This window comes from Acinonyx jubatus, chromosome A2, assembly GCF_027475565.1.
Source record: "Acinonyx jubatus isolate Ajub_Pintada_27869175 chromosome A2, VMU_Ajub_asm_v1.0, whole genome shotgun sequence".
In the NCBI taxonomy this organism is placed as follows: Eukaryota; Metazoa; Chordata; class Mammalia; order Carnivora; family Felidae; genus Acinonyx; species Acinonyx jubatus.
The window spans coordinates 29,328,398-29,355,664 of record NC_069383.1 but is presented as its reverse complement, the minus strand read 5'-3'; the positions used below and the strand labels follow the sequence as shown (position 1 = coordinate 29,355,664).

Below are 27,267 nucleotides of genomic sequence, written 5' to 3'. Positions count from 1 at the left end.
AATAATACAAAAAAAGTAAATTTAATAGCAGTAGGCTATTTCTTGACCTAAAAACATTGAAACTATTTTCACTTCTAGAAAGAATACTAGTTCCATAATCACTTACGTGTTTAAGAGATGTGTTATGATTACCATATAATGTAGAAAATTGGTTTTCCATTTTAAAAACCAAGTCATACTAGTAGAAAAAAAAACATTTTTAATTTTCTCCCATAAAGTACAGAATTCCAGTATCCTTCTTTTAACCTGAATTAGTAACACTGATTCTTTTTAATTTCCTAAATTATATAAATTATACTAAACTACTAAATTTCACGATTTTCAAGCAAAGTACTTATAAACTCTTAGTTTTCCACCATTGTAAGTACAGAAGCATTTCATTTACAAGGTATAATACAAGTAATAAATATTATACAAGGTAAGGTCCCATCTTCTTAAGAAAATATGCATTTCTAAAAAACATTTGAACTGCATAATCAGTAAAAATTTTTCTAGCAATGTTCCGTAAAATACTCATATTTAGAAGTGGCAGAGAAATTTGCTGCAAATTTACCATGGCGCACTGAACCATCAGTTAAGCAGATTTTTCAAAACAGGGTACTGTAACAGCCCAGAGTTAACAATGACAACCACAAAAAAGTAAAAGTTACCATTATGCAGCACTCCTTAATAATGCCAGTCCTTGTACTAAATGCTTTTATATTTAGTCTTCACCCAGCTCTAGAAGTTATTTGTTTTTATTTCTATTCATACTACTGATGAAATCAACTTCCACAGAAGGTAATTAACAAGTCATAACTAGCAGGGCTAGACCACTCACCGTGATGAGCACCAAGTAATGTGTAGAATTGTCGAATCGTTGTACTGTACGCCTGAAAATAATATAGCATTACATGTTAATTATGCTTCAGTTTAAGTAATTAATTTCTAAAAATAGCAGTGCTGGGTTTCAAACATAGGTCCGTGATTTTAAAACATATATACATACTTTAAACAAATTTTTTTAAGTTTATTTATTTATTTTGAGAGACAGAGAGAGAGGAAAGGGCAGGGAGAGTATCCCAAACAGGCTCTGCACTATCTGCACAGAGCTTGACTTGGGGCATGAACCCACAAACTGTGAGATCATGACCTGAGCCGAAAACAAGAGTCAGATGCTTAACAGATGGAACCTCGTAGGCGCCTCTGTGGCCTACCTACATTTTCCATTGCAGAAAGCAAGGGATCTTCAGCCTTCCCTCTGGCCCCTCCCTTCTAAGAAATGTCACATTGCTTTTCTGTCTCCCCCTCAACCCGGAAGTGCTCTATGGACCTCCCCCTCTGAAGCACTTTGAACTCTGATCCTGATGAGAGAGTGTCCCACTCTCCCCTTGCACCCCGCAACTGCTTCCCAGGAGTCACATCAACCAAGATATATTTAGGGAAGGAAAATGCCGTAGGTTAGAAAGCTTTAAGAAATCAAAGGAAATAGAAGTGAAATGTGATATATTTTCACTAAATTAAAAATAATAGAAGCCGATTCATTTAATTTTAAAAGAAATCTAAGTCATAGCTACACTGAAATAGCGGTGTGAGGTAATGACCAAGTAAAGTGGAATAATATAAAGAATTACGTATTTAAAACATCAAATTATTTTTTCTTACTGTAATAGAGGTTAGAGGGTGGGTGGTGCCTTGTTAACTCACAGAAACTATCAGGCTCAGAAACAAAATCACAATTGAAAGAGGGAGACTGGGTTGAGGATCTAATTTTCCAAATTTTAAAAATCACGAGGAAAAGTAGATAATTTATAATAAAACTTGCTGCTAACATATGCACAAAGGCAGATTCATAGTTTTTACAACCATAAAATAATTTTCAATATTATGAAGCAGCTCATAATTAAATTAATAAAATAGCCTCACATTTTTACTCAAAATTGTATTCTTAATTCCATTGCTCTTATCTCACAGTCTGATTCAAGAAAACGTTTCATTAACTTAATAATTAGTTTAACAACTGGTAATACTATGCCTTTTAAGTTCATAACATGAAATTGTTTGTAAATCTAGAGTGAGAAGGGCTTGCTGTACTTGCTGTAGAAGAGGCCTTAAAGGGTTATCTGGACAGAGGCTGGGCCATTTGCTGAGGAGTCAGATTCACATTTGGGCTATATACTTTCTCAAAAATTATAAAGGTTTTATCTTATTATCTTAATGCTAAATAATTATAAATTCCTACCTAATGTATTTAGATAGAAAACATCTCTGAAAAGGATTTTAATTCATTTTAAAAGATAATTGGCAGAAATAATTTTTCTGTACCCATGGAAGTTTAAATTAAAAAGAAGTCTACTCATTAAATATGTAGAAAGTAATGCTATCAAAATCAAAATGATATAATATGTGCGATAAAAAAAATTTAGAAGAATTTGTAATGTTCTGACAACGCTAAATCTGTTACAGACCACCAAATAGGAAGATATTTACTCTTCCAAATTACCCTAAATAAATAAAATGTATATATATATGTGTCACTAATTCAGAGTTTCAAATAGTGCTATCGTGGTCAAATAAAATGTTATTTGGATATTAGCAAATCTGACTAATCCAACAAAATGTGCCATCAAATATATGGTTTTTCTCATCTGCATTTTTTATATTCATCATATTATTATACCACCGTACCCTTTTAAAAGTGTTATTTTTTTCCTTTTACATAATTTTAAGGTTCCAAACTGTTAGAAGTTTCTATTTGCATGCAACTGTTTGAAACATTCTGTTTTGTTGCTATTTGACAAATGTATTTATTGCATGATCATAGTTTTCCATTGTAAACCTAATATGAACGCTTTTTTTTCTCATTTGTCGTGTGCTGTGGAATTTGATTTCTTTACTTTTTTGGCATTCATTCCCTCATTAGACACTGAAAGAGTTTTACCAGGTAAGGCATTATTTCACTGCATTTTCTTTTAGCCAAGAAATAGTTATAACATGTAAAAAAAATTGGGGGGGGATAGACTAATTTGTTTTGTCCTCTACATTATATTTTGAAGGCACTTTGTTTGAAAGGATATGTGTTAAAATGTTATACATAAATTTCTTTACAGGAGGTGCAGGGCTGTACTGCGGACTTAGGTATCACAGCAGACAGCTCCAATCACCCAGACAACAAGCACAAGAACCGCTACATAAATATCGTAGCCTGTAAGTATCTCCTTAATGCAGCCCTGACATTATCATGGTCACTCTCGTGCTACTCAGCGCTGTCCGGCAGTCTGACGGCAGACCTCAGTAGAGCTGTGTCAGGGGCTTTGGCATCAGGCAGTAAGATTTCTGTTAGACAGTACATAGCATTCTACTGCTCTGACTAAAATACATTCTGCAATTAGTGATAGGTTTCTTTATTTTAAGTTTATTTTTATTTATTTCGAGAGAGAGAGAGAGCACAAGCAGGGGAAGGGCAGAAAGAGGGAGACAGAATCCCAAGCAGGCTGCGCACGGGCAGCACAGAGCCCGATGTGGGGCTCAGACTCCAGAACCGTGAGATCATGACCTGAGCTGAAGTCAAGAGTCAGACGCTTAACCGACTAAGCCACCCAGGCACCCCAATGATATGTTTCTTTTAAACAAAACAAACTGAAATTTTAATCCAGGCCTTTCTTCAGACATGATGGGCTATAAATCTGTTCTTACAGTGTCTGTCATTATTTATATTCCCTGTTCCTATTTTCACTTCAGATCTGTTTACTTCTATGTGAGTTTACTAATCAAATGAGATTTTCTTTAGATTTTATTTTTCCTTCTACCCTTTTCCTCCCTTTCTTGCCATTCGTCCCAGGGTCCTACAAAGGGCTAGTTGGTTTCTTTTTTTTTTTTTTTAATGTTTTATTTATTTTTGAGAGAGAGAGAGAGCGCGCGCACACACTAGTAGGGGAGGGGCAGAGAGAGAGAGGGAGACACAGAATCCGAAGCAGACTCCAGGCTCTGAGCTGTCAGCACAGAGCCCAACGCGGGGCTTGAACTCACGAACTGCGAGATCATGACCTGAGCCGAATTTGTACGTTTTAACCAACTGAACCACCAGGGGCCCCTAGTTGGATTGTTTTTATTCCTTCTTTCCCTTTATTTCGTTCTCTGTTCTTTCTTTTTTTCCTCAATGACCAGCTGTCTCTTTTGTTTAATGCAAATTTACCTATTTTTCCTATGAAATTACAGTCTTCCTTCTATCTTCTTACAGCACCTCATGTTTATATGTTCCCTTTTATTTTCTTTATATTCCCCCTCCATTTCTTGAAATCCATCCACATCCCATCCCCTGAAAATTATAACTTTTCTCGTAACTTTTATATTCAGTGGGTGTCCCTGAATCCTATGAACACCAGCTTGGTTATTTAAATTCCAGTCCTTTTCTAGTTTCTGGAAGCCAATGAAACCGTACTCCCCTTTTAAAGAAGTTTTTATATACATCCCAGTTAGTTAACATACAGCATAATATTAGTTTCAGGTGTACAATATAGTAATTCAGCACTTGAACACAACACCTGGTGCTCATCACAAGTGCTCTCCTTAATCCCCATCACCTATTTCACCCATCCCCCCCCCCACCCGCTCACCTCCCCTCTGGTAACCATCAGTTTGTTCTCTGTAGTTAAGAATCTGTTTCTTGGTTTGTCTCTCTCTCCCTTTGCTCCTTTGTTGTGTTTCTTACATTCACATATGAGTGAAATCATATGGTATTTGCCTTTCTCTGACTGACTTATTTCACTCAGCATAATACTTTATGTCTGTCCATGTCATTGCAAATGGCAAGATTTCATTCTTTTTTTATGGCTGAGTAATATTCCTGTGTGTGTGTGTGTCTATGTGTGTGTGTATGTATGTGTAATATATATATATCTCTGTGCGTGTGTGTGTGTGTGTATATATATATACACACACACACACACACAAAACACTAATTCAAAGGGATACATGCACCCTGATGTTCAAGGCAGCATATATATATATATATATATATATATATATATGGTATATATATCATACCTTCTTTATCCATTCATCAGTCAGTGGACACTTAGGTTGTTTCCATAATTTGACTATAGTAGATAATGCTGCCTTGAACATCAGGGTGCATGTATCCCTTTGAATTAGTGTTTTTGTATCCTTTGGGTAAATACCTAATAGTGCTCTTGCTGGATCATAGGGTACTTCTATTTTTAACTTGTTTTTATGCTTTTTTTTAACTTGTTTTTTTTATTTTTTTAAATTTACATCTAAATTAGTTAACATGTAGTGCAACAATGATTTCAGGAGTAGATTCCTTAATGCCCCTTACCCATTTAGCCCATCCCCCCTCCCACAACCCCTCCAGTAACCCTCAGTTTGTTCTCCACATTTATGAGTCTCTTCTGTTTTGTCCCCCTCCCTATTTTTATATTATTTTTGTTTCCCTTCCCTTATGTTCATCTGTTTTGTCTCTTAAAGTTCTCATATTAGTGAAGTCATATGATTTTTGTCTTTCTCTGACTAATTCCATGTAGTTGCAAATGGCAAGATTTCATTCTTTTTGATTGCTGAGTAATACTTCATTGTATGTATATACCACACCTCCTTTTCCATTCATCCATCGATGGACATTTGGGCTCTTTCCACACTTTGGCTATTGTTGATAGTGCTGCTATAAACATGGGGGTGCATGTGTCCCTTTGAAACAGCACACCTGTATCCCGTAGATAAATGCCTAGTAGTGCAATTGCTGCGTCGTAGAGTAGTTCTATTTTTAGTTTTTTGAGGAACCTCCATACTGTTTTCCAGAGTGGCTGCACCAGCTTGCATTCCCATCTATTTTTAACTTTTTGAGGAACCTCCATACTGTTTTCCATAGTGGCCACACCAGTTTGCATTCCCATCAACAGTACAGAAGGGTTCCCATCTCGCCACATTTTGCCAACACCTGTTGTTTCTTGTGTTGTTGAGTTTAGCCATTCTGACAGGTGTGAGGTGATATCTCATGGTAGTTTTGATTTGCATTTCCCTGGTGATGAGTGATGTTGAACATCTTTTCATGGGTCTCTGTGTCTTTGGAATAATGTCTATTCATGTCTTCTGCCCATTTTTAATTGGATTATTCATTTTGGGGGGAGGAGGATTGAGTTGTGTCAGTTCTTTATATATTTTAGATACTAACATTTAATTATCACAGTTTCTTAAAATTTTTTTTTACATTTTTTTTATTTTTGAGCGACAGAGGGAGAGCACAAGTGTGGGACGGGCAGAGAGAGGGAGACACAGAATCCGAAGCAGGCTCCAGGCTCCGAGCTATCAGCACAGAGCCGGATGCAGGGCCCAAACCCACAAACTGTAAGATCATGACCTGAGCTGAAGTCGGACACTTAACTGACTGAACCACCCAGGCACCCCTAATTATCACATTTTCTTAAATAGTTTGGACAGATGCTGCTTCCTTCCTACAGGGCTCACACAGATTTTTATTAGAAGGTTTTAGTAGCACGTTCTGCTTCATGTTTGTCCCCCTCAACCAAAGCAACCCTCCTGGCTGCACATAAAAACTCAGTTGCTTCTTGGAGAGGGTGAAGTTATCAAATGATTCCCTCTACAAGCTAAATAGAAAGCACCTACCAGGTAATTAAGAAGGGGATGGAAACTAACATTTGTTGTATACCTTCCTCATGCCTAGCTCTGTAAATATATTAGTTCATTTAATCCCTAAGATAATCCTGCACAATAATACTATTGTAGATACTATTGTAGACTTGAAGAAAAACAACCCAGAAAATTTGCCCGGTAATACCCCTCTGAAAGTATTAGAACCAAAATACAAAAAAAAAAAAAAAAAAAAAAAAAACAAACCACCAGGTCAGCCTGGCACCAAGCCCATCTCTCCATTGCCACATATATTTCTGTAATACATTCCCTGCACTTGGTGAGCTGCTGTTGTCACAGAAGCATTACAATCAGGATGTCTCTCTAATTGTCATGGTTTGGACTGTATTCACTTCTTCATCCTTGAAAAGAATAAATAAATTCTGCCCCGTGAAACTACCAATTTTCCTGCTAGTAACACTTTGCTTTCTTATTATATCGCTCCTCCAAGTACATATAATCTCCCTGTAGATCCAAAGGTAATCTCAGCCTCCTCATTTCAACATATCTTAATTGCCTTAGTACACCATGTATAAGTTACCATAGTTTTCACCCCCTTTAAATAGACAGTGTGGGACCCATGCACCCTGTTCTCGGGCAGTCATTCTCCTGCCTGGCTGTGCACTAGCAGGTCTTTGAGGTTGTCCCCTTGAAAGAGCTGTTTGCTCTAACCATTCAAAGAAACTTCCTAAGTCCCTTCTCCTTCTCTGTCTACCTTCTCTTCCTCCACCAGCCTCCAGTTCAGAGTGCACATGCTGTCTTCCTTCCTTAGCTTTCTAAGACACCCCAACACTCTTCTCTCCCTGTCGACTGTTCACAGCCCCAAGATCCATCTTTGGAAACCATCTAAGATGCCAATGTCGCATTCCAACCATTATGAAAACGTTTATTATCATCCCAAACTAACACAATCTCTGTCTTCAAGTGCCCCCCTCATACTTTGCACCACGCTTGACGCCTGAACATATTCTTTCTATATATCTGTTCTCATCATCTGCATTAGAAACCTTGTTGAAAGCAGAAGCGCTTGTTATATTTGTCACCTCTGTAATCCGTAAAACCTACTGAAAGTAAATTATATTTGCATTGATTTTAATTGTATTTGATGTACCATTATGTAAACATAAATGTCCTTTGTGCTGAAAATTCATCCATGCTATAGTGAAATATTTTCTTTTTTTTTTTTATTACAGATGATCATAGTAGGGTTAAGCTTGCACAACTTGCTGAGAAAGATGGCAAACTGACTGATTACATCAATGCCAATTATGTTGATGTAAGCATGCTTCCATTGGGACGTTTATGGAGATTATATTAGACCATGAATTTATTACACCACTGTGCTGTACTTATACTAGTGCTCAATACATGTTATCTGACAGGTAATAAACAATACAAATCAACAGTAGGACATCCCACAGCTAAAGGATTTCAGATTGAATAACGTTCAAGCCCTATATGTGCTTTCTCTCATAGGTGAGAGAGGTAATTCAGGCTGGAAATGCACGTTCAAGGTAGAATATATATATATATACGTATGTACATGTATATGTGTATATATATATGTATATACATGTATATGTGTGTGTATATATATGTATATGTGTGTGTATATATATATATATGTACATGTACACATATATACATACACATTTGGATAGGTTTATAACTCCTTAACTGTGAGGGTCAGGACTAATGCTTATTTTGAATATCCCACAGTTCCTAGCACCATATTGTGTAAGGAGCAGGTGATCAATAAATCCTGCCTGAGAAGTTCTGAAGGTAATCTGGCTAAAAGGCAGACATGTGATTACTAAGCTGGTTATCAGCCTTATCATCTCTGGCACTTCTCAGGATACACAGCTATGTGGGGCTTATTAGCGATCTCCGGGGACCCCAGACCACTGACTGATTTACTGGGTTTTCACTGTGGTCAGTTGAATGTCAAAGGAGCTCAGTTACTTTCCTGACACTGACCTTGCAGTCTAGCTGCCTTCAGGCTTTATGCTGTGTGGAACAGTTAATTCAAAGAAGTGAGCACCCCAAAATACAGGGTGTCTTTGTTAGAGGCGGCGCTTCATGCTTCCGGAGGAGGCAATGTGTACGGCAGATCCAATGTGGGCTTTGGAGTTCGAACTGGTTTTGAGTCCCAGCCCTGTCACTGGGTAGCCATGAAAGCTTGGAAAGCCACTTAATGCCCCTGAGCTTCTCCTCATCTCCAGATCAAGGATGACGCTTCCATTATGCATGCAGATTAAGGATGCAGGTTCATGTTCATAAACCGTCTCAGGTAACAGTGGGTGCTCAGTGAAGGATAGCTATTAGTTATTAGCATTGCTTAGTACCGCCAAGGAGAGGGTAGGGAGACAACCAGAGGCTTCCTGACTGCTGTAGACAGCTGAGCCCCAATGCCCGATATGCATTTCAAAGCAGTATACACAAAATTCAAGACCAGCATAGTAAATAGATTAGATTAATTTAGATTAAATGTACTTGGACTAAAGGTGCAGAGAATAGTGTCTGTGCCAAGGCACAAAGAACTGTCTATATTTTTTAACAAAGATCATAGGTAAATGATTATTATTTTTGCTAGTACTATCGAGTTTTCCAGCATTGCAAGATTACTTTTTATGGTTCTTCTCTTATAGGAAAAAAATATGCTGACCTTAAAAACTTACATGTTGCACAATAAAAGGGCATAAAAAGAGCAATTTAGTTAAAAATGTTTGTAATTTGTTTCTTCAGGGTTACAACAGACCAAAAGCTTACATTGCTGCCCAAGGCCCACTGAAATCCACAGCTGAAGATTTCTGGAGAATGATATGGGAGCATAACGTGGAAGTTATCGTCATGATAACAAACCTCGTGGAGAAAGGAAGGGTATGTAGGTAATCTGTGATCTCATCCCCACAATGGTAATCAGAAGTGCTTTAAGTTGCTTTTAATGGGCTGGGCATTAGGAAGCCGGTGAGGTTATGAAGACTGATCAGGATTCCTCTCTAGTTAAAGTTTGACGGCTAACGGGGAGTTTAACATTTGTAATTAAAGTTTCACTATAAATCAAGCTATCTGCTACTTAAATGCATTCTTCATACTGTGAAAAAAAAGTAATTGGGGCTCATTGCAAAGCAATGTAGAGCAAAACAGATTTTAATTCACAGGAGCTGGATTCTAACCCCGACTTTGTAGTGACTCAGTTCATCTGGTCTCTATTTCTTCATCTGGAAGGGGGAAGTTTGTACCAGATCATCTCAAGTTTCTCAGCTCTGTAATTTTGTCCCTGGTCTCCTCCAAAACTACTCCCTCATCACATAGAAAAGGAAATGTTTGAAAGAACCAGGAAGCCCGTTCCTGTCCCAGTGCCAGACCTCTCCAGATTTCAGGGGTAACACTTATATTGAGCGTTTTACTTTCTCTTTTGCAGAGAAAATGTGACCAGTATTGGCCTGCCGATGGCAGTGAAGAGTACGGGAGCTTTCTCGTCACTCAGAAGAGTGTGCAAATGCTTTCCTATTATACTGTGAGGAGTTTTACTGTGAGAAACACAAAGATAAAAAAGGTGAGTCCACAAATGAAGGTCATCATCAATTGAGTGATACATCTGGTCTTTTTTTAAGTGCGTGGATGGCACAACTCAGGGGAGGCTAAAACTCTCTCTGTGTATAATATAGCGCTCAATTCATAAGCGTTCTTATCATAACCACACCTCATTCCCAAAGGTTTCTGCTAAGTCTCTAAATGCCAGCCAAGGCTTTGGAGCCAGATTGGTCATGGTGCCAGTGGCTGCAGTGGATTTGATGCACAAGGGAAACTTCCTTCCCCATGTGATACCTGCACATGCAACCAGAAATAGGGGAGATCAAAATTTTAGGGGAAGAAAAAAACAGTGATACATTAATCAGTGTTCTCCAGAAAAATGTGTGTGTGCGTGAGAGAGAGAGAGATTAAGAGAGAGAGAGACTTTTTAAGCAATAGACTCCATGCCAGAAATTCAGACAAAGTTTTTATATTTTAGTCTCAAGGAGAATTCCTCCTTCTTCAGGAAACCTCATTCTTTGTTCTTAAGGCCTTCAGTTAATTGGATGGGGTGTACTCACATCAGGGACTGTGATCTGCTTTACTTGAAGTCTACTAATTTAAATGTCAATCACTCCTAAAAAATACCTTGACAACGGGGAGGCACCTGGCTGGCTCAGTCGGCGGAGTATACAGGTCTTGATCTCGGGGTTGTGAGTTCGAGCCCCATGATAGGTGTAGAGATTATCTTTTAAAAGTCTTGAAAAAAAAATGTCTTGGAAAAAAACACAAACCTTGACAGGAACATCTGGTGTGGCTGGTGTTTGACCAAACTACTGACTACCATAACCTAGCCAAGTTAACACATAAAATTAACCGTCACAAATGATGATGTATTTTTTTTTTTTTTTTGCCTCTTTATATACCACCAAAATCAAGTTGATAGTTAAGGACCCAGGTGTGTGCATGTGTGTGTTTCTCTGCGTGCACATTCGTGTGTGTTCCTGTTACAAGCTGTCTGAACTCTTCCAGGGCTCCCAGAAAGGAAGACCCAATGGGCGTGTGGTGACACAGTACCACTACACGCAGTGGCCTGACATGGGAGTGCCAGAGTACTCGCTGCCAGTGCTGGCCTTTGTGAGAAAGGCGTCCCACGCCAAGCGCCACGCGGTGGGGCCTGTTGTTGTCCACTGCAGGTGAGCCTCAGGGGTGCGTTTCTAAACCCACAGAATGGCTTCTGCTGACAGAAAGGGAAGCCGTGGAACAAAGGTTTTGCCGAATTGGAACGCTTTCACGAAGTAAGGGGAATGAAACTACGTGCCCATTTTCAAAAGTATTGATCACGGGGGAGTGAGTGCACCAGACTCAGATTCTGATTGCTAAATATTTCAAAGCACCAGGTATTTTTATGATGTTTATTATTCTATTTGATTGTTGAATTGGACTTTTAACTTATTAAATGTGTGAGACAGGAGGAACAGCGTTTTGTCATTAAACATTTATTACAACATAATGTCATGGGATAAGAGTGCTTAAGACTTGGGGCGCCTGGGTGGCTCAGTCAGTTAAGCATCTGACTTTGGCTCAGGTCATGATCTCACGGTTCGTGAGTTCGAGCCCTGCATGGGGCTCACTGTTGTCAGTGCAGAGCCTGCTTCGGATCTTGTGTCTCCCATCTCTCTGCCCCTCCCCCACTCATCTTCTCCCCCGCCCCCCCAAAAGAAATAAACTTGAAAAAGAAGTGCTTGAGACATAACCACTGTTCTTAGGAGTTAGCAGTCTATTGTAGAGTTATTATGTCAGGTTTATATTAGAGAAACCAAAGCTCATAGAGGGCGAAGAATTTGGCAAAATACTTTTATGTTGCTATTAAATCATTTCGGATCAAAGTTCTTTTTCTCATTTTCCCAATTTCTATTATATCATAGCAAGGGATTATCAACCCATCGTTACCCAATTACTTTATTTCCAAGACTACGTTGATGAATAGGAAGAATGGTATTTTGAAGAAAGAGAAAAAAATATGTCGGCGATTTTAATCTAATATTTTTCAGTTAAAATAAAATTAACAGTTAACATTTACTGAGTGCTGAATCTGTGCCAAACTTTATGACCACACAAATCAAATTGATTTCTGTCTACGGTGTTTTTCTCAAAGCAGTGTCTGTGCTCTTACCGAAGCAAGTGTTTTCCTTTGATATACAGCTTATCTGACACGTTCTAATTACCTATCTCAGGACTTACCCTCAGACAAAGTTTGAGAGACTTATCTTGAGTTTTTTCATCTGTTAGCCTGATGATAAGCTGAGAGAAACAGGAAAATGCAAGAAAAAGAGCTCTGAAGGTCAGGGATTGTTTCTTAGCAAATGGAGAAGGACCAGGGTATTGTACAGAGCAGGTGCTAATTTTCCACTCTAGTTCTTTCTACTTGTCGCAGCGTTTGAAAAGAATCCCTGCCTATGAATTCTGTCCCTCCTGTAGAGGCTTTGAAGAAGTCCATAGATAATGGCCCTTTAGAAATGACTGAAGTTATGCTTTAGTCCTCACGATCTCGCTGAAATGGTATTTTCAGCAGAAAGCCTTATCAAATTCTTTTTCTGATTAATATGAAAACCTTTACAAACATGTCTACCTGGCAATATAGACCCCAAGACCTTTTATTTTCAGGGTTGGGTGAAGCTGATGCTTTCAGTTTTCTCAGATTAAATGTCTAGTTGCTATGCTCTGGTACATAATGTTTTCATTGTATAATATATAAATGAGGAATAAATATAATTATTGAAAATTAAAAAAATCTCTAAGTAAATAAATAAATAATCTCCAACAGAAATAGGTTATTTTACAGTTCGACCTACGGCCAAAAATAAAAAGTAAACTACTTGTTCTTTGAAGCATCATGCTTAACAACTAAACTGTTTACCCTTTTGGATTGCTGAACTGTTTATTATGTGGCTGAGTGGCTTGGGGAGGAAAATTATTTTAATTTGCAAGACAGCCAGGAGTGACCTATCTTCAAATTATGTTTCGCGCTTGACATTGAAATGGTTCTTTTTTGTGCTCTCTTCAGTGCTGGAGTTGGAAGAACAGGCACATACATTGTGCTAGACAGTATGTTGCAGCAAATTCAACAGGAAGGAACTGTCAACATATTCGGCTTCTTAAAACACATTCGTTCACAAAGAAATTATTTGGTGCAAACTGAGGTATGCGAAAAAAGGATACTTTCTGTTCTTGTTGCTCTCCCCCTCCCCCACCAAAAAGGATACTTTGATTTATCTAAGGGTTGGAAATCTCCCTAAAATGCTAAAGTTGGATGGACCTGACCTTGTTTTACCAGGTTGATGAGTCTCATAGGGCTCCCATATTAAAGTGCTACCAACTGGCTGGCTTAAAAGATAGAATCTTAATGCCTCATAGTTCTGGGGGATAAAAGCCCAGAGTCAAGGTGTTCGCAGGGCCATGCTTCCGCCAGAACTTCTAGGGGAGGATCTTCCCTTGTCTGAGTTTCTGGTAGCCCTTGTGTTGCTTGGATGAAGCAGCCTTACTTCGATATCTACCTGCCTCCATCTTCACATGGCTGGCTTTTCTGTCTCTGTGTCCAAATTTCCTTTTCTTGGAAGAACAACAGTCACTACCTCATCTTAACTAATTACATCTACGATGACCTTATTTACAAATACAGTCACCTTCTGAGGTACTGGGGGGTTAGGGCTTTGACATATCTTTTTGGGGGACACAATTCAAGCCATAACACCAGATAATGGCATTGTATGTCATAGGTGGACCAGGTACCTTTTGTCTGTTTTGTGACCAAATAGGGAATATCTTTGGAATGACACTGATGGCGGAGAAGATTTAAAAAAAAAAAAAAAGAAAGAAAAGAAGTGGATCAGGCAGTGCCCATCCCTGCTAGCAAACACCTCAAGTTTTTCCTGCACGGAGTGAATAAATGCATTCATTGTCATAATTTTTTTATTTTCATATTTTAAAAGTATGAATTCTGCTCAAATGATAGCCTTTTTTAAGTCCATATAGTTTATCATAGATAGTTTACATGACACAGGACAAAGTCTGCATATCTGTATATTTTCCCCTGTTTCGAAATAAAAATGAATTGAAGTTGGAAACTATGGATGGCAGCTCGAGAGCAATCAAAGGTAAATTGCCCTGTGGGCAAAAATCAAACTAAACCAAAATTCACTCCATGAAGGAAATGACACACTAGTCAGATTAGACCAAGAAAGAGTCGCATACAGGAAACAGAAGACAAAACTGTACATAAAATTGTGCTAAGTTACATATGACTGCTGAAAGGAGAATGGGAATGGACAGCAGAAGAAGACCCAGGAGGAGTATAAACGTCAGGAAAGTCCTCATGCAAAATATGGAGGAGGGTCACAGGTTTGAAGGAAGGGCAGAGAGAGCATTGCTTTGCTTCCTTCCCACAAATGTCAATACATCAGAAGTAACAGGAGGGACGAGAAGAGTCCTGTTCTCTCTTGACTGCCTCCTCTCCTACGTCTGATTTCCCGCAGGACGAGTAAGCAATCTTTTGTGGGTCCATTCCCACCATTGTGTAAAACTTTTTTTGTCTGTCAGGGAAAAAAATTATTTTTGTATTTAGGTACATGTAAGGAAAACCTGAAGTAATGTTGCTCATTGTCACTGTTTTGCCAGGAACAGTATGTTTTCATTCATGATGCTTTGGTTGAGGCCATACTTAGTAAAGAGACTGAGGTGCCAGACAGCCACATTCATGCCTATGTCAATGCGCTCCTCATTCCTGGACCAACAGGCAAAACGAAGCTAGAGAAACAATTCAAGGTGAGTCCTCTTAGACGTTACCACGCAATTCAGTGTCCCTGCATCTTTTTGTGTGAGTTGACAAGGCCATGTGGACGGGTTCAGAGCACGGTTGGCACAGTGGCTGTGTATTATTCTTTAGAGTGGGTGGCAAAGCCACGTGGTAAGTTTCAAGGAGAATCTTAATTTTGAGAGCAAGAAGAAAAGTTCTCAGGAACTCTAGATTAACGTTTACAAGTGTAAACTTGGTCCAAGAAGGAGGGCACAGAGCATAACAGAAGGGACAGGCAGACCTCATCATACAAACTTCGTAAGTGCTCTTTTTCTTTTGAAAGAACCAGACCACTTAACAAGGAGTGCTCCGGCTCAGGCTGTTCATGCTATTCTTTGGAAAAATCTGTCTCACTTGAAGCCCCTGGACTAGAGAAGAGGCCACACCAGAACAATAGCTCTTCAACCCCAGTTCCTCCCACCCACCTTGTCATGAAGCAGTGAGCTAGAGCAGGGAGTATGTTTTGTTCAATATCATACCTTCTACAATCCTAGTTCTCTGACTTCCAGAAATCAGCCAGCAAAGAATTCAGAAAACAGTTGTTACTGGACCTTCTAGCTGTTTAAGGGGGATTTGCACAGTTTTGACTTTCTCACAGGATGGAGGCTGGTTATTTGCTCCACTTTATTCATATACTAACCTCTTACTTCCCAGGATTCCTAGAGAAACAGGGCCAATTTCTGAAGGAGGAATATCTAGGAAGAATTTGAGACCCTGGAAAAACCTAGTGGAGTTGACAAATCTTGAGATTGCAGAGTGTTGTTTTTCCTCTTCTCCCCCACACTACAGTTTAAAAGATGTTAGTCGCTAGGACTTCCTTCTGATTTTCTGTTGTCTCAGTCAGCACCATTTGTACTTTTGGAGAAGAGAAAGATTGGGGTGAATGCTGCGCTTTGAACCTGCCATCAGGAAGACATAAGTGTTTTTATGTGGCAAAGCTCATCTGAGCGAAAACAGAACACGTAAGAGAAAGAAAAAGTATGCAATTTGCCTTCTACAAATGAATAATAAAGGAGTATAAAACATCAGCATTAAGTTGTTAGGATAGCTTTATTCTAAATTAAAAAATATGTAAGTATTACCCATTTTCAACATAATTTTCATTGAAGTATGACTTACCCCTACACAACTGCATAAAAGAATTGATACGGCTTACACTGGATAACCCAGGATCAAAATAGAAATATCAATTATGAGGCCAGAATCTTATTTAATGGGGAGAAGTTTGATTCTGTTTCCTGTTAACACACTACTGGGGAGATAAAAAAGTATGTGTGTTTATGTGTGTGTGTGTGTGCACTGTTCTATAAGACATTAGTCATTCAAGTTTATCTGTAGAAACAATTCCTTGAGATAAATTATATGGCATTTATTTGTGACTATCTGCAGAAAAGGAAAACACTAACTGAAAAAGATATCTGCACTCTTAGGTTCATTGCAGCATTATTTACAGTAGCTAAGATATGGAAACAAGTTAAGTGTCCATTGATGGATGAATAGATGGGAAAATGTAGTATATATATTCAATGGAATATCGTTCATCCATAAAACAGAATGGCAGATCTTGCCATTTGCAACAACATGGATAGACCTTAAGGGCATTGTGGCAAGTGAAGTAAGTCAGAAATAACTCAGTGAAATAAGTCAGACAAAGAAAGACAAATACCATATGGTATCACTTACATGAAGAAATAAAAAAAAAGTCACAGATACAGAGAATAGGTTGATGGTTGCCAGAGGCAGAGGGTAGGGGGTGGGCAAAATGGGTGAAGAAGATCAAAATGTACTAACTTCCAGTTATAAAATAAATAAGGCATAGAGATATAATCTACAGCATGGTGACTATAGTTAATAATACTGTACTGCATATTTGAAAGTTGCTAGGAGAGTAGACCTTAAAAGTTCTTGTCATTAGAAAAAAAATTCATAACTATGTATGGTGAGGGATGTTACCTCCACCTACTGTGGTGATTATTTTGCAATGTATACAGGTATCAAATCATTGAGACATATACCTGAAATTAATATAATGTTGTATGTCAGTCATACCTCATTTTAAAAAGAAAACAAATATTTATCAGGCACCTGCCACATACCAGGCCTTTTGTGTTTGATACTAGGATACAAACATGAATTTTTTCAAAAAATGACACCCAGGTCCTGCCCTTGTGACACTTGCTCCTGCTCTTGATCTAGTGAGATATACTAGGCAAGAAAACAGTTACAAAACAGGGGGAAAGTGCCATCACACAGGTGAAACGGGTGCTGTAGGATGCAACTCTTCAGGGAAGAATTGCACAGGATATAGTGAAGGGTTGCATAGAGGACTCGGTGATTTATTGGACATTGCAGTGAGGAGAGAAAAAGACAAGCATTAACTACCCGCATTCTAACTTGAGCACGGAGGATAAGATATTGTTCACTGAGACTGAAAAGCGCATGTTTGTTGGGTGTGGTGGGGAAGGGATGGTGAGATTTGTTCGGAGCCAACCTAATTTTAGGAACTCAGGAGGTGTAGTATAAACAGGCATAGTAGGCAGTTGAATACTCAGTGGGAAGCACAAAGGAGAGGTCCAGCTTGGAGAAAGGATTTGGGAACAATCAGCATAGAGATGGTTACGTGAAGCCTTAGAATTGGACAAGACAGCCAAGAAAGCTTGGGAAGGGGTTTTTAAGAAAAATTATAACTAACCAATGAATGGACAGCCCGCAAAAGAAAGGGAAGAAGTAGGCATTGGAGTGTAGGAGAAAATTGGTCACAGTGGGGATATAATAGACTCTGAAGGAAATAACATTTTGAGGAGGAAATGGACAAAGGTCAGCAAATGCCATTGACAAATCAGTTGTGATGAGGACAGAGCATGCCATTGGACTGAGCCATAAAAGCTACTTCAGGGAAGGATAGCACTGAAGCCAGACTCTAGGAAGGTAAGGAGACATTGTGTGTGAGGAATTAAAGACCATATTTAGATAACTCTAAAGATTTTTGACTCTGAAGAGAATGATAATGATAGCTAGAAGGAAACTTGAAGTTAGAAAGTAAGAATTTTTTTTGGTAAATTTTTTTGTTTTTTATGTTTTAATGAGAGGCATCTGAGTTTGTTTAAAAACTAATGAAAAGTGAGGTGCCTGGCTGGCTCTGTTGGTAGAGCATGTGACTCTTGATCTTGGGTTGTGAGTTTGAGCCCCATATTGGGAATAGAGTTGACTTAAAAAAATAAATAGGGGCTCCTGGATGGCTCAGTCGGTTGGGTGTCCGACTCTTGATTTCGGCGCAGGTCACTATCTCCCAGTGAGTGTGAGCCCAGCATCAGGCTCTGCACTGACAGCGAGGAGCCTGTTTGGGATTCTCTCTCCCTCTCTTTCTGTCCCTCTCCCACTTGTACATGTTCTCCCTCTCTCCCTCTCTCTTTCTCTCTCTCTCTCTCTTTCAAAAATAAACACTTAAAAAATAGTTTATTTAAAAGACACTAATGAAAAGAGATGTATGGTGGGAGTGGTGGGGAGAGGGAGGAGAGAACAGACTTTTAGAGGGAGAGGAAATCCTGAGAAAAGGCAAAGAGGAATTAGGGGCCAAACGCAGGGACACCTAAGTGGGTGTGTATAGCAGTAAGTGTGTGGGCTCCAAGGCTGCAGACTGAAGGGATACTCTGGCTTCTATTCCCCCTGTGACACAGGAGGTGAGTGTGTGGTGTGTGTGTGTGTGTGCGCGTGCGTGGGCATGGGGTGTGTGCGCATGGGCACGGGGTGTGTGTGTGTGTGCGCGCATGCGTGGGCATGGGGTGTGTGTGCGTGGGCACAGGGTGTGTGTGTGTGTGTGTGTGTGTGTATGTGTGTTTGTACACACATTCTAGGATAAAGACATTAAATATCCAATGGAGGGGCAAGAGTTAATTTCAAAGAATCTATACAGTACTAACCATATTCTCAGAATCTAATACATGAAAATTGGAAGTTGAAATGAAAACTTGGCCCTAAAAATATCCCAATATTTGAACAATAAAAATTCTCTTTTACATAATTGATAATAATATGAAAGAGGAAATTATAAAATCTTTAGAATTAAAGGTCAACAGAAGGACTCCATAGCACAGCTTGTAGGAAACAACTGAAGTTGTATCTAGAAAGAAATTTATAATCTTAAATATATTCATTTGAGAATAAATAAAAATAAAAACAAATGAAATAGGCATATCATGTTAAAATTAGAAGAAAAGCATGGTACACCCAAAGAGGGAGACAGAAATATTTTCAGAAAGTTAAAGCTTTCTTAAATAGATGGTTAAAGTGATTAAATAGAAACAGATGAAACAAAACCAAATGCAGGTTCTATCAAAGACTAATAAGACAAATAAACCTGTGGCCAGATTGGTAAGAAAAGGAGAGGCTTTGCACTAATAAATATTAAGGTGAAAAATAGGGATATAGTTATACATATTTTAGAACTGTTTTTCTAAACTTAAGAAGCATACTGTGAGCATATTTGTGACAGTACGTTTGAAATCCTACATGAGAGAAAATATTTTTAAATATTTATTAATTTTTGAGAGAGAGAGAGAGAGGGAGAGAGAGAGAGCGCACATAAGCAGGGGAGGGGCAGAGAGAGAGGGAGACAAAGCAAGTTCCATGCAGTTAGCACAGAGCCTGACACAAGGCTCAGACTTAAGAACCATGAGACCACGACCTGAGCCAAAATCAAGAGTTGGATGCTAAATGACTAAGCCACCCAGACGCCCCAAAAGAAATATTTTTTAAGAAAAAGTAAGCAAAATACACTCACAGAGAAATGCAAAATCCAACTAGACCAAGAACCATTAAATAAATTGTATCAGTTGCCAGAAATCTCACCTCCAAAATAAAATCAGAACTGGAAGAATTACCAAACTTCTAAGGAACAGAAAATTCCAAACTCTGTGATAAAATATCTAGGTAGAAAGCAAACCCAACTATTTTACTGTTTTAGCAAGTGTAACTTTGCTACCAAAACTGTATAAGGAGAGTACAAGTAAAGAAATCTACAGACCAGTTTCACTTATGAACTTAAACACTGAAATCCTGTTTAAAATAGCAGCAACTCAAATCCAGCGGCGTGGTTTTTAAAACAATATTGTGACCAATTAGGATTCATAGCATTTGTTCTAGTGATGATTTAACAGTAGAAAATATGAACAGATATAGTTATGAGAATTGTATGGCCCTCTCAAAAGATGTAGAAAAGGCAGTAAATAAAATTCAGTACTATTCATAACAAAAACTATCAGTAAATTAAAACTAGAGGGAAGCTTTCTTCATCTTAGGCTACATTATAAATGTCATATACCAAATTTTAACTTGGAAATTTTCATAGTAGGTTTAAGAAAAAACAAGAAATGCCAACTGTTGACACTGTTAGTCAACACTGTACTGGAAATCGAGTCAAACAAAAAAAAATGTTTAGAAATAGAAAAGAATCTGTAGATGATACACTTGTCTATATAGAAAATCAAGAGAAACAAAATAAGATATCTCTTATTAGAACTCAACTCTTATTACAGTTCAACAAGTATATATAAAAATCAATAGCGTCGTAACTCATTAGCTGTGAGTTGTTAGAGGAGATATTAGAAGAAAAAGGGAGTTCCAACAATAAACAGAAACAAAAACTCCAGGGTCTCAAAAATAAACTTAACAAAAGGTACAATGAATGCATAGAGAAAAAATTATAAAACTGAATTGAAGAGCCTAGAATTAGACCCAACAAATATAGATACAATTTTCATGAATGGAAATATTCTGAAGATGTCGATTCTCCAAAATTAAGTATAAAAATCAGTGTGGTACCAATCAAATTCCCAGCAGGATTTTCATGGTAAATTAAGAACTGAACTTAAAATTAACATTTGGAGAAGTAAAGAACAAAGACATCCAAGGCACTACTAAAAATAAAGAACAAAACAGAAATGTGTTGGACAGTATATAGAAGACTTATACAGCTATGATAATTAACGCTGAAAAACAGACAAATCAGCTAGAGGAACCATGTCTTTGTGGAAATGGTTATATAATAGATATGACAAATCAGTGAGGGGAGGACAGACTAACCAATAAGTGATATTGGGACAATTTCCATGTGGAAACAAGTAAAACTGGGTTCTTAACACACCTTAAACACTAAAATTATTCAAGATGGATTAGGTACTTAAAGGTGAAAGCAAGGTTCTATAACTATTACAAGAAAATGTTAGCAATGTATATTTTGAAGGCATCAGTGTAGAAAAGGACTTCTTAAAAACATAATTGGCAGAAATCTTAAAGAAAAAATTAATTAATTGGCTATAAATGTCCGTGTGATTAAAGACAACAAAGACATTAGCATATTTTTAAACAGATTATAGACTTAAATTCAAGACATCAAGCCCCCTAAAAATTAATAAATGACAGTCAAGTATAAATATAAAAAGGCAATCATCAAAAAAAGAAATTTAAATGGCTAATGAATGCTAAAATTCACAATCACACAGTAATCAAGGAAATGCAAATCAAAAGCATGGTTTATCACTTCTATCAGACTGTCAAAAAATAATGCTGATGACTCCTAATTCCATGTGTATGTATTAAGTAATATACAAGAGAGAGTCATTGCTACAAAGTTTAGAAAAGCAAAATATTAGAAATAATCCTAACATTCACTAGTTGGGGGAATAGATAAATAACAAATAGATTATTCATGTAATGCAGTACTAAAAAAATGAATGAAATCCAACCATATAAATAAACATGTACACACACACATACACATATCATGCAATTTACCCCAACTGCACCGTGAAATGTAAGTGGAGGACATAGTGTATGCTTATGAGGGAAACCCTAGGGAAGATCCTCCCGGTGCTGAATGTCAAACTAAAGGGCATTCTCTGCTTCATCGAGCTTCCCTGGTGTAGAACACAGATGTGCCAGGGATTTAGGTCAAGGAATTTTTGGAAAACAAGTCAGATATATATATATTCAGTATCTTATCTTGATTTCTTGGTTGGGTCGTGTGTGTGTGTGTGTGTGTGTGTGTGTGTGTGTGTGTGTGTGTGTATGTTTGAGTACTTGGATGACTTAAATGAAATCATCTATATTTTTCTTTGACTCCCTTTCCCAGCTCCTGAGTCAATCGAATATACAACAGAGTGACTATTCTACAGCCCTAAAGCACTGTAACAGGGAAAAGAACAGAACATCTTCCATCATCCCTGGTAGGTTATTTAAAAAAAAATGACAATATTTGTACATCTTGGAATGAATGAATGCACTCAGTATTTTTCTAATTATGCCTGATAATTTACTTGTTAAAAAGGACTCTTAAATCCTGAAGTCCATCTAAAAAATGCGAAATACATAGAAAAACTAGCTTACAGATCAAAGTCACTCAACTTGGGACATGCAGCTGTGTTTTACAATGTGGGGGTGGAGGGAAGGGTATAGAGCTGTGAGCATGGTGGTTCATGATGAGTGTTTTGTGTTCCAGTGGAGAGATCAAGGGTTGGCATTTCATCTCTGAGTGGGGAAGGCACAGACTACATCAATGCCTCCTATATCATGGTAAGTCGAGAAGTCACTGGAGAAACTACCTACCAGTTTGTGCTTCCAGAACCAAAACCAAAACGGGCTTCCTGAAGCAGTGGCTGTGGCACCGCTGGTGGGTAGATCTAATCGAATGACTGCAGACCACAACCCCCAAGCAGCAAAGAGAATAACAGCATCCCTTGATGTTTTGATGTGTGCTGGGACTGGAGATCCCTCAAGCAAGACAAATTAGTAAATAAATGCAGGAACCAAACTTACCATTCAGGACTTATGAGAAGATACACAATATACACTGGGCCAACTAAGAGGCTCCATTGCATTTACCCTGAACAGACCCAGGACATTCCAGATTCTGGAAAGCCCATCTCACTGACTTTACTACTCCAGGTTTGCAACACAGTGTTCACCCTGTGGACTGGGCTCATTTAGAGACCCGGATTTCTAAAGACATAATATTCTCCTTCTGTGTTTAGATCTTCTGTGAGAAAGGGGAGAGTGTTTCTGGGTAGCCATTGTGTGGCCCTCGTTTCCATTTCAGGTCTATCAATCATAGAGCTTGGCTTCACATGAAAAGGTGGTAATTCCCATGCCAAAATCACTGTTTCATTTATCCAGCAAAGAAAATATTGCAAGATATCCATGCAGGAAACAGGGAGATGTGTTGTGGTAGCATCTAAATACATGCTGCACTTCCCATGAGCCTGTGGGGAGTAGGAACAGGATCTGAGAGACCCCAGAGCAGAGGAGGATAAACGAGCCATGATTTTAGTAAGCAACACCATGGAAATCGTGACCAATCCAGAGGACGCAGCTTCTGGGTTTCTGCAGCAAAATCTGCAAGGTGCCTCTCTGATTCCTCCCTGATAGAGGAAGCCAGGGTGTCTGGACACCAACGGTGTTCTGTTGTCAGTGGGTACGAATTTAACACTTTGCCATTGGGACTTACAGAAAGTGAGAAATATAAAATCTCCTCCGAATGTCCGTTCTATCCAGTGTAGGAGACATGGTCCACATGCCATTTTGGGAAGTCTGCTCCTAGAGATGATAGCTGTGTAGACTTGGGCACAACACTTTTTGGATTTTTATGTTTTTTTAAAGTTTATTTATTTATTTGGAGAGAGAGAGAGAGAGAATGAGAGAGAAAGAGAGAGAATGAGAGGGGGAGGGGTAGAGAATGAGGGAGAAAGAGAATCCCAAGCAGTCTCTGCACTGCCAGCACAGTGCCCAAAAGGGGGCTCGATCCCACAGACTGTGAGATCATGACCTGAGCCTAAATCAAGAGTCAGACACTTAACCAACTGAGCCACCCAGGTGCCCCACAACACTTAATTTCTTAAGCCTCAGTTTAACCACCTACAAAATGGGGATCACAGTTCCTATCGCATAGTACTTCCATGAGACATGAGAGACTTAAGGGGAAGAAGAGGCTACTCCTGGGGCACCTGGGTGGCTCAATTGGTTAAGCATCCAACTTCAGCTTGGGTCATGATCTCACAGTTTGTGAGCTCTAGCCCCACTTCAGGTGAGCTCGAACCCCACTCCAGCCTCCGCACTCTCTCTCCCTCTCTCTCTCTCTCTCTCTCTCTCTCTCTCTCTCTCTCTCTCTCATAAATAAATAAATAAATAAATAAATAAATAAATAAATAAATTTTTTAAAAAAGAAAGAAAATGCTACTCCCGTGCCTGGTGTATGGAAAGTGCCCTCTAAACAGCAACTAAAATAATCACCTTGTGATTTACAGATGCAATCTAAAAGCAAAAAGACTGCCTTGACTTAAGGCCCATTAACTTATAAATGTACTTTGAGCGTTTAAAGTCATATGCCAGGGCTCTTTGTATCTTCTGTTTGCTTTTGTAGGGTTACTATCAGAGCAATGAATTCATCATCACCCAGCATCCTCTTCTTCATACCATCAAGGATTTCTGGCGGATGATATGGGACCATAATGCCCAGCTGGTAGTTATGCTTCCTGATGGTCAAAACATGGTAAGTCTCCCCCATCACGTCACTTTTGGTACTTGCCTTACAGGGGAAATAGCAAGTCATGTCAGCCGGAAGTCCAAGCAAACAATTTTTTTTCAACTAATAAACTAATATCACTCGTTGGCTACTGGTCTGCTATTGTCTACTATTGGGCCTGGTTTGGTGATGCTACCTCCCAGGTCTGAGATTGCTGAACGACAGTTTTAAATAAAAATAAGTTAAAATTCATTTAAATTTAAGTATTCTGTGATACTGCTTATGAAAAATTAGAACTGCAATCATGAATGAAGTCAGTCCCTGTGCTTCTATTTACATTTTTAAAAATAAAACTTGTTAGGATATTTGGAGAGTCCTTCAGTTTAAGGAGATCTATATAAAACCCAAAATAAAGGCCTATTTTATTTAGATTTTGACATATATGTAACTTGGAGATTTATTTCTTATCTGTAAAGGTAGACTGGCCATTCCAAATGACACGGGAAATTGCTGAGCTCTTAAAATCACTTGAATCTTTTCTACTCAGTTATCATTTATAGAAGCAACAACTTACCATTGTTACTGATGAGCTAAGAGCAAAACAACAAAGCAATAGTTTGGTTTCTTAAGTGTGATACTTTATTCTGCACACCAAACTTGTTTAAGGCTCAACATTTTAAGAGTAAATTTTGAGATTCAAAGAAAACTTTGAGTTGAATTTTCTATGTCAACCAGTTAACTTCATTTCACAGTCTGACTTAGTAAACATTTGATTAAAATCTAGACTCTTCCTTGGTATTTAATCCTCCAGGCAGAAGATGAATTTGTTTACTGGCCGAATAAAGATGAGCCTATAAACTGTGAGAGTTTTAAGGTCACTCTTATGGCTGAAGAACACAAATGTCTGTCTAATGAAGAAAAACTTATAATTCAGGATTTTATTCTAGAAGCTACACAGGTATGGACATAATTGAAATGACAAACTTTTCATCTTAAGTACATGCTTTGTTAAATATATGCTGGTTTAAGGATCTTCCCTAGAAATAAAACAAAGGAACCTAATTTCTTACAAATTAGGACAGATTGCCCAAAGAATCAATTTTACCTTACTTGTCACTTTCATTTTTAAAATCCTATAGAATCAGTAAACACCAATCGCCACTAAACTACACCGTCCACCCTCAGAGAATCAAAGATTTCTCTCTTCACTCCAGAGTAGTTCTGATAGACCTTAAATTGAAAATAAATTCAGTAAAAAAATAATTTCATTAATCCAAATTCTCCTGTTTTAAGGTAAGTTTTTACCTTGAATTCTTCTAAGTAAAATAGGAAAAATATTATCTACCAAAATGAGCTTACCACTGTCTACCAAGAGATGAAGTGTTACAAGTGAAGAAGTGCTTTGAAAATTGTGCAGTACAACGAAGTAGGATTGTTTTACTAATTCTTGGTGATCTATAAGGTATCCATCTGAATTCTCTGCCAAGAATTATTTATGTAGTTACAGTACAGAATTTACTGTGCAACTACGGTAAAATGCTAAAAGATACTAATAACGAGCAAGGCACGTGAGAGACAGAGCACCTTCCCGATCAGAAGAAGGTTAAACCATATTTTCGATGGTCTCAATGTTGCACTTCACTGTAGTCTAATTCTGGAACAGGTGAACCATGTAAATTTCAGGTTCTGCTGCTTATTTTTAAATGTAGAATTTTATTGACTACACTTTGGGAAGCTGGAGGCTTAGGGATGTAAAGTCACACAGCCCAGTTGGCCACTTGCATAAGAACCAAGAGTGGGGCTGGAGCGGAACCTACATCTCCACCTGCCCAGCCCTGCTTGCCAGCATTTCCCCACCGGGTCATGTAATTCCACTCAGTTATTCCCAAGTAATCCTGGGATTTGAAGAAGTCTATGTTATTTTAAAACAAATTTTAGCACTGAAGATTTCTTTTTGTATTAAGTTTACTGGCACAGACACATCCTTGGTACATGGTTTCGAAGTTTGAATACCATAATAAACCTACAACTAAGACATTTTTAGAATGAAAAAGAGATTATATCTACAGTGAAAAATGAGGCATCACAGCAATTTCTTCCCTCTGAGATGGAGGATGGGCTATAGTGCATGTGACTGGGTTTTATCACCTTCCTGTATTCCTGATTCCCCCAGTTATTCCACTCATAATGAACTGTCACCAGTGGGACTCTTTTTAAAATACTGGTTTTTCTCTTCGTATAGGATGATTATGTACTTGAAGTGAGGCATTTTCAGTGCCCCAAATGGCCAAATCCAGACAGCCCTATTAGTAAAACGTTTGAACTTATAAGTGTTATCAAAGAGGAAGCTGCCAACAGGGATGGACCTGTGATTGTTCATGATGAGTAAGTTCCTCTCTTTAAACGGTTTCATGCCTGAGCATTCTCCGGGTGGGCATATGTTTCTGTTGTCTTTGTACTAACCTAATGCTTTGGACCAATTGTAGCGACTCAGCCAGGGTAGATGATCTGCTTCCTATAACCAAGGTTAACACAGAATTAGATTTTTTCGCTTCTCTTAGAGCTCATGTTGAAGGCAAAAAATAGGTATGTGATCACAAGAATTTGCTCTTGCATTGTGTGCTAAGAACACTTTGTGTGATGAGTCAGTGTTTTGGCACTTGAATTTTTACAGGTGCTCACCAGAGAGGCATTTCTTAGTTATTGACACCCTAGATAGGATGAAAATCGATACAGT

The 27,267-nt window shown here is 38.4% G+C and overlaps 1 protein-coding gene across 5 annotated transcripts in view; it reads left to right on the top strand.

Annotated features, from left to right (window-relative positions):
- PTPRZ1 (protein tyrosine phosphatase receptor type Z1) overlaps nt 1-27,267 on the top strand; it is a 181,935-nt gene that overhangs the window by 152,003 nt on the left and 2,665 nt on the right. For 3 of the 5 annotated variants that reach the window (XM_027075352.2, XM_027075349.2, XM_027075353.2), the window contains 13 exons: nt 2,903-2,923; nt 3,090-3,186; nt 7,839-7,921; nt 9,391-9,525; nt 10,070-10,204; nt 11,194-11,357; nt 13,229-13,364; nt 14,839-14,985; nt 22,146-22,239; nt 22,512-22,585; nt 24,429-24,557; nt 25,342-25,488; nt 26,773-26,915. In XM_027075352.2, the coding sequence (XP_026931153.2) occupies nt 2,903-2,923; nt 3,090-3,186; nt 7,839-7,921; nt 9,391-9,525; nt 10,070-10,204; nt 11,194-11,357; nt 13,229-13,364; nt 14,839-14,985; nt 22,146-22,239; nt 22,512-22,585; nt 24,429-24,557; nt 25,342-25,488; nt 26,773-26,915 (1,505 nt within the window). The remainder of the gene's footprint in view (nt 1-2,902; nt 2,924-3,089; nt 3,187-7,838; nt 7,922-9,390; nt 9,526-10,069; nt 10,205-11,193; nt 11,358-13,228; nt 13,365-14,838; nt 14,986-22,145; nt 22,240-22,511; nt 22,586-24,428; nt 24,558-25,341; nt 25,489-26,772; nt 26,916-27,267) is intronic. The other 2 variants (XM_027075350.2, XM_027075354.2) reach the window with 1 other exon arrangement.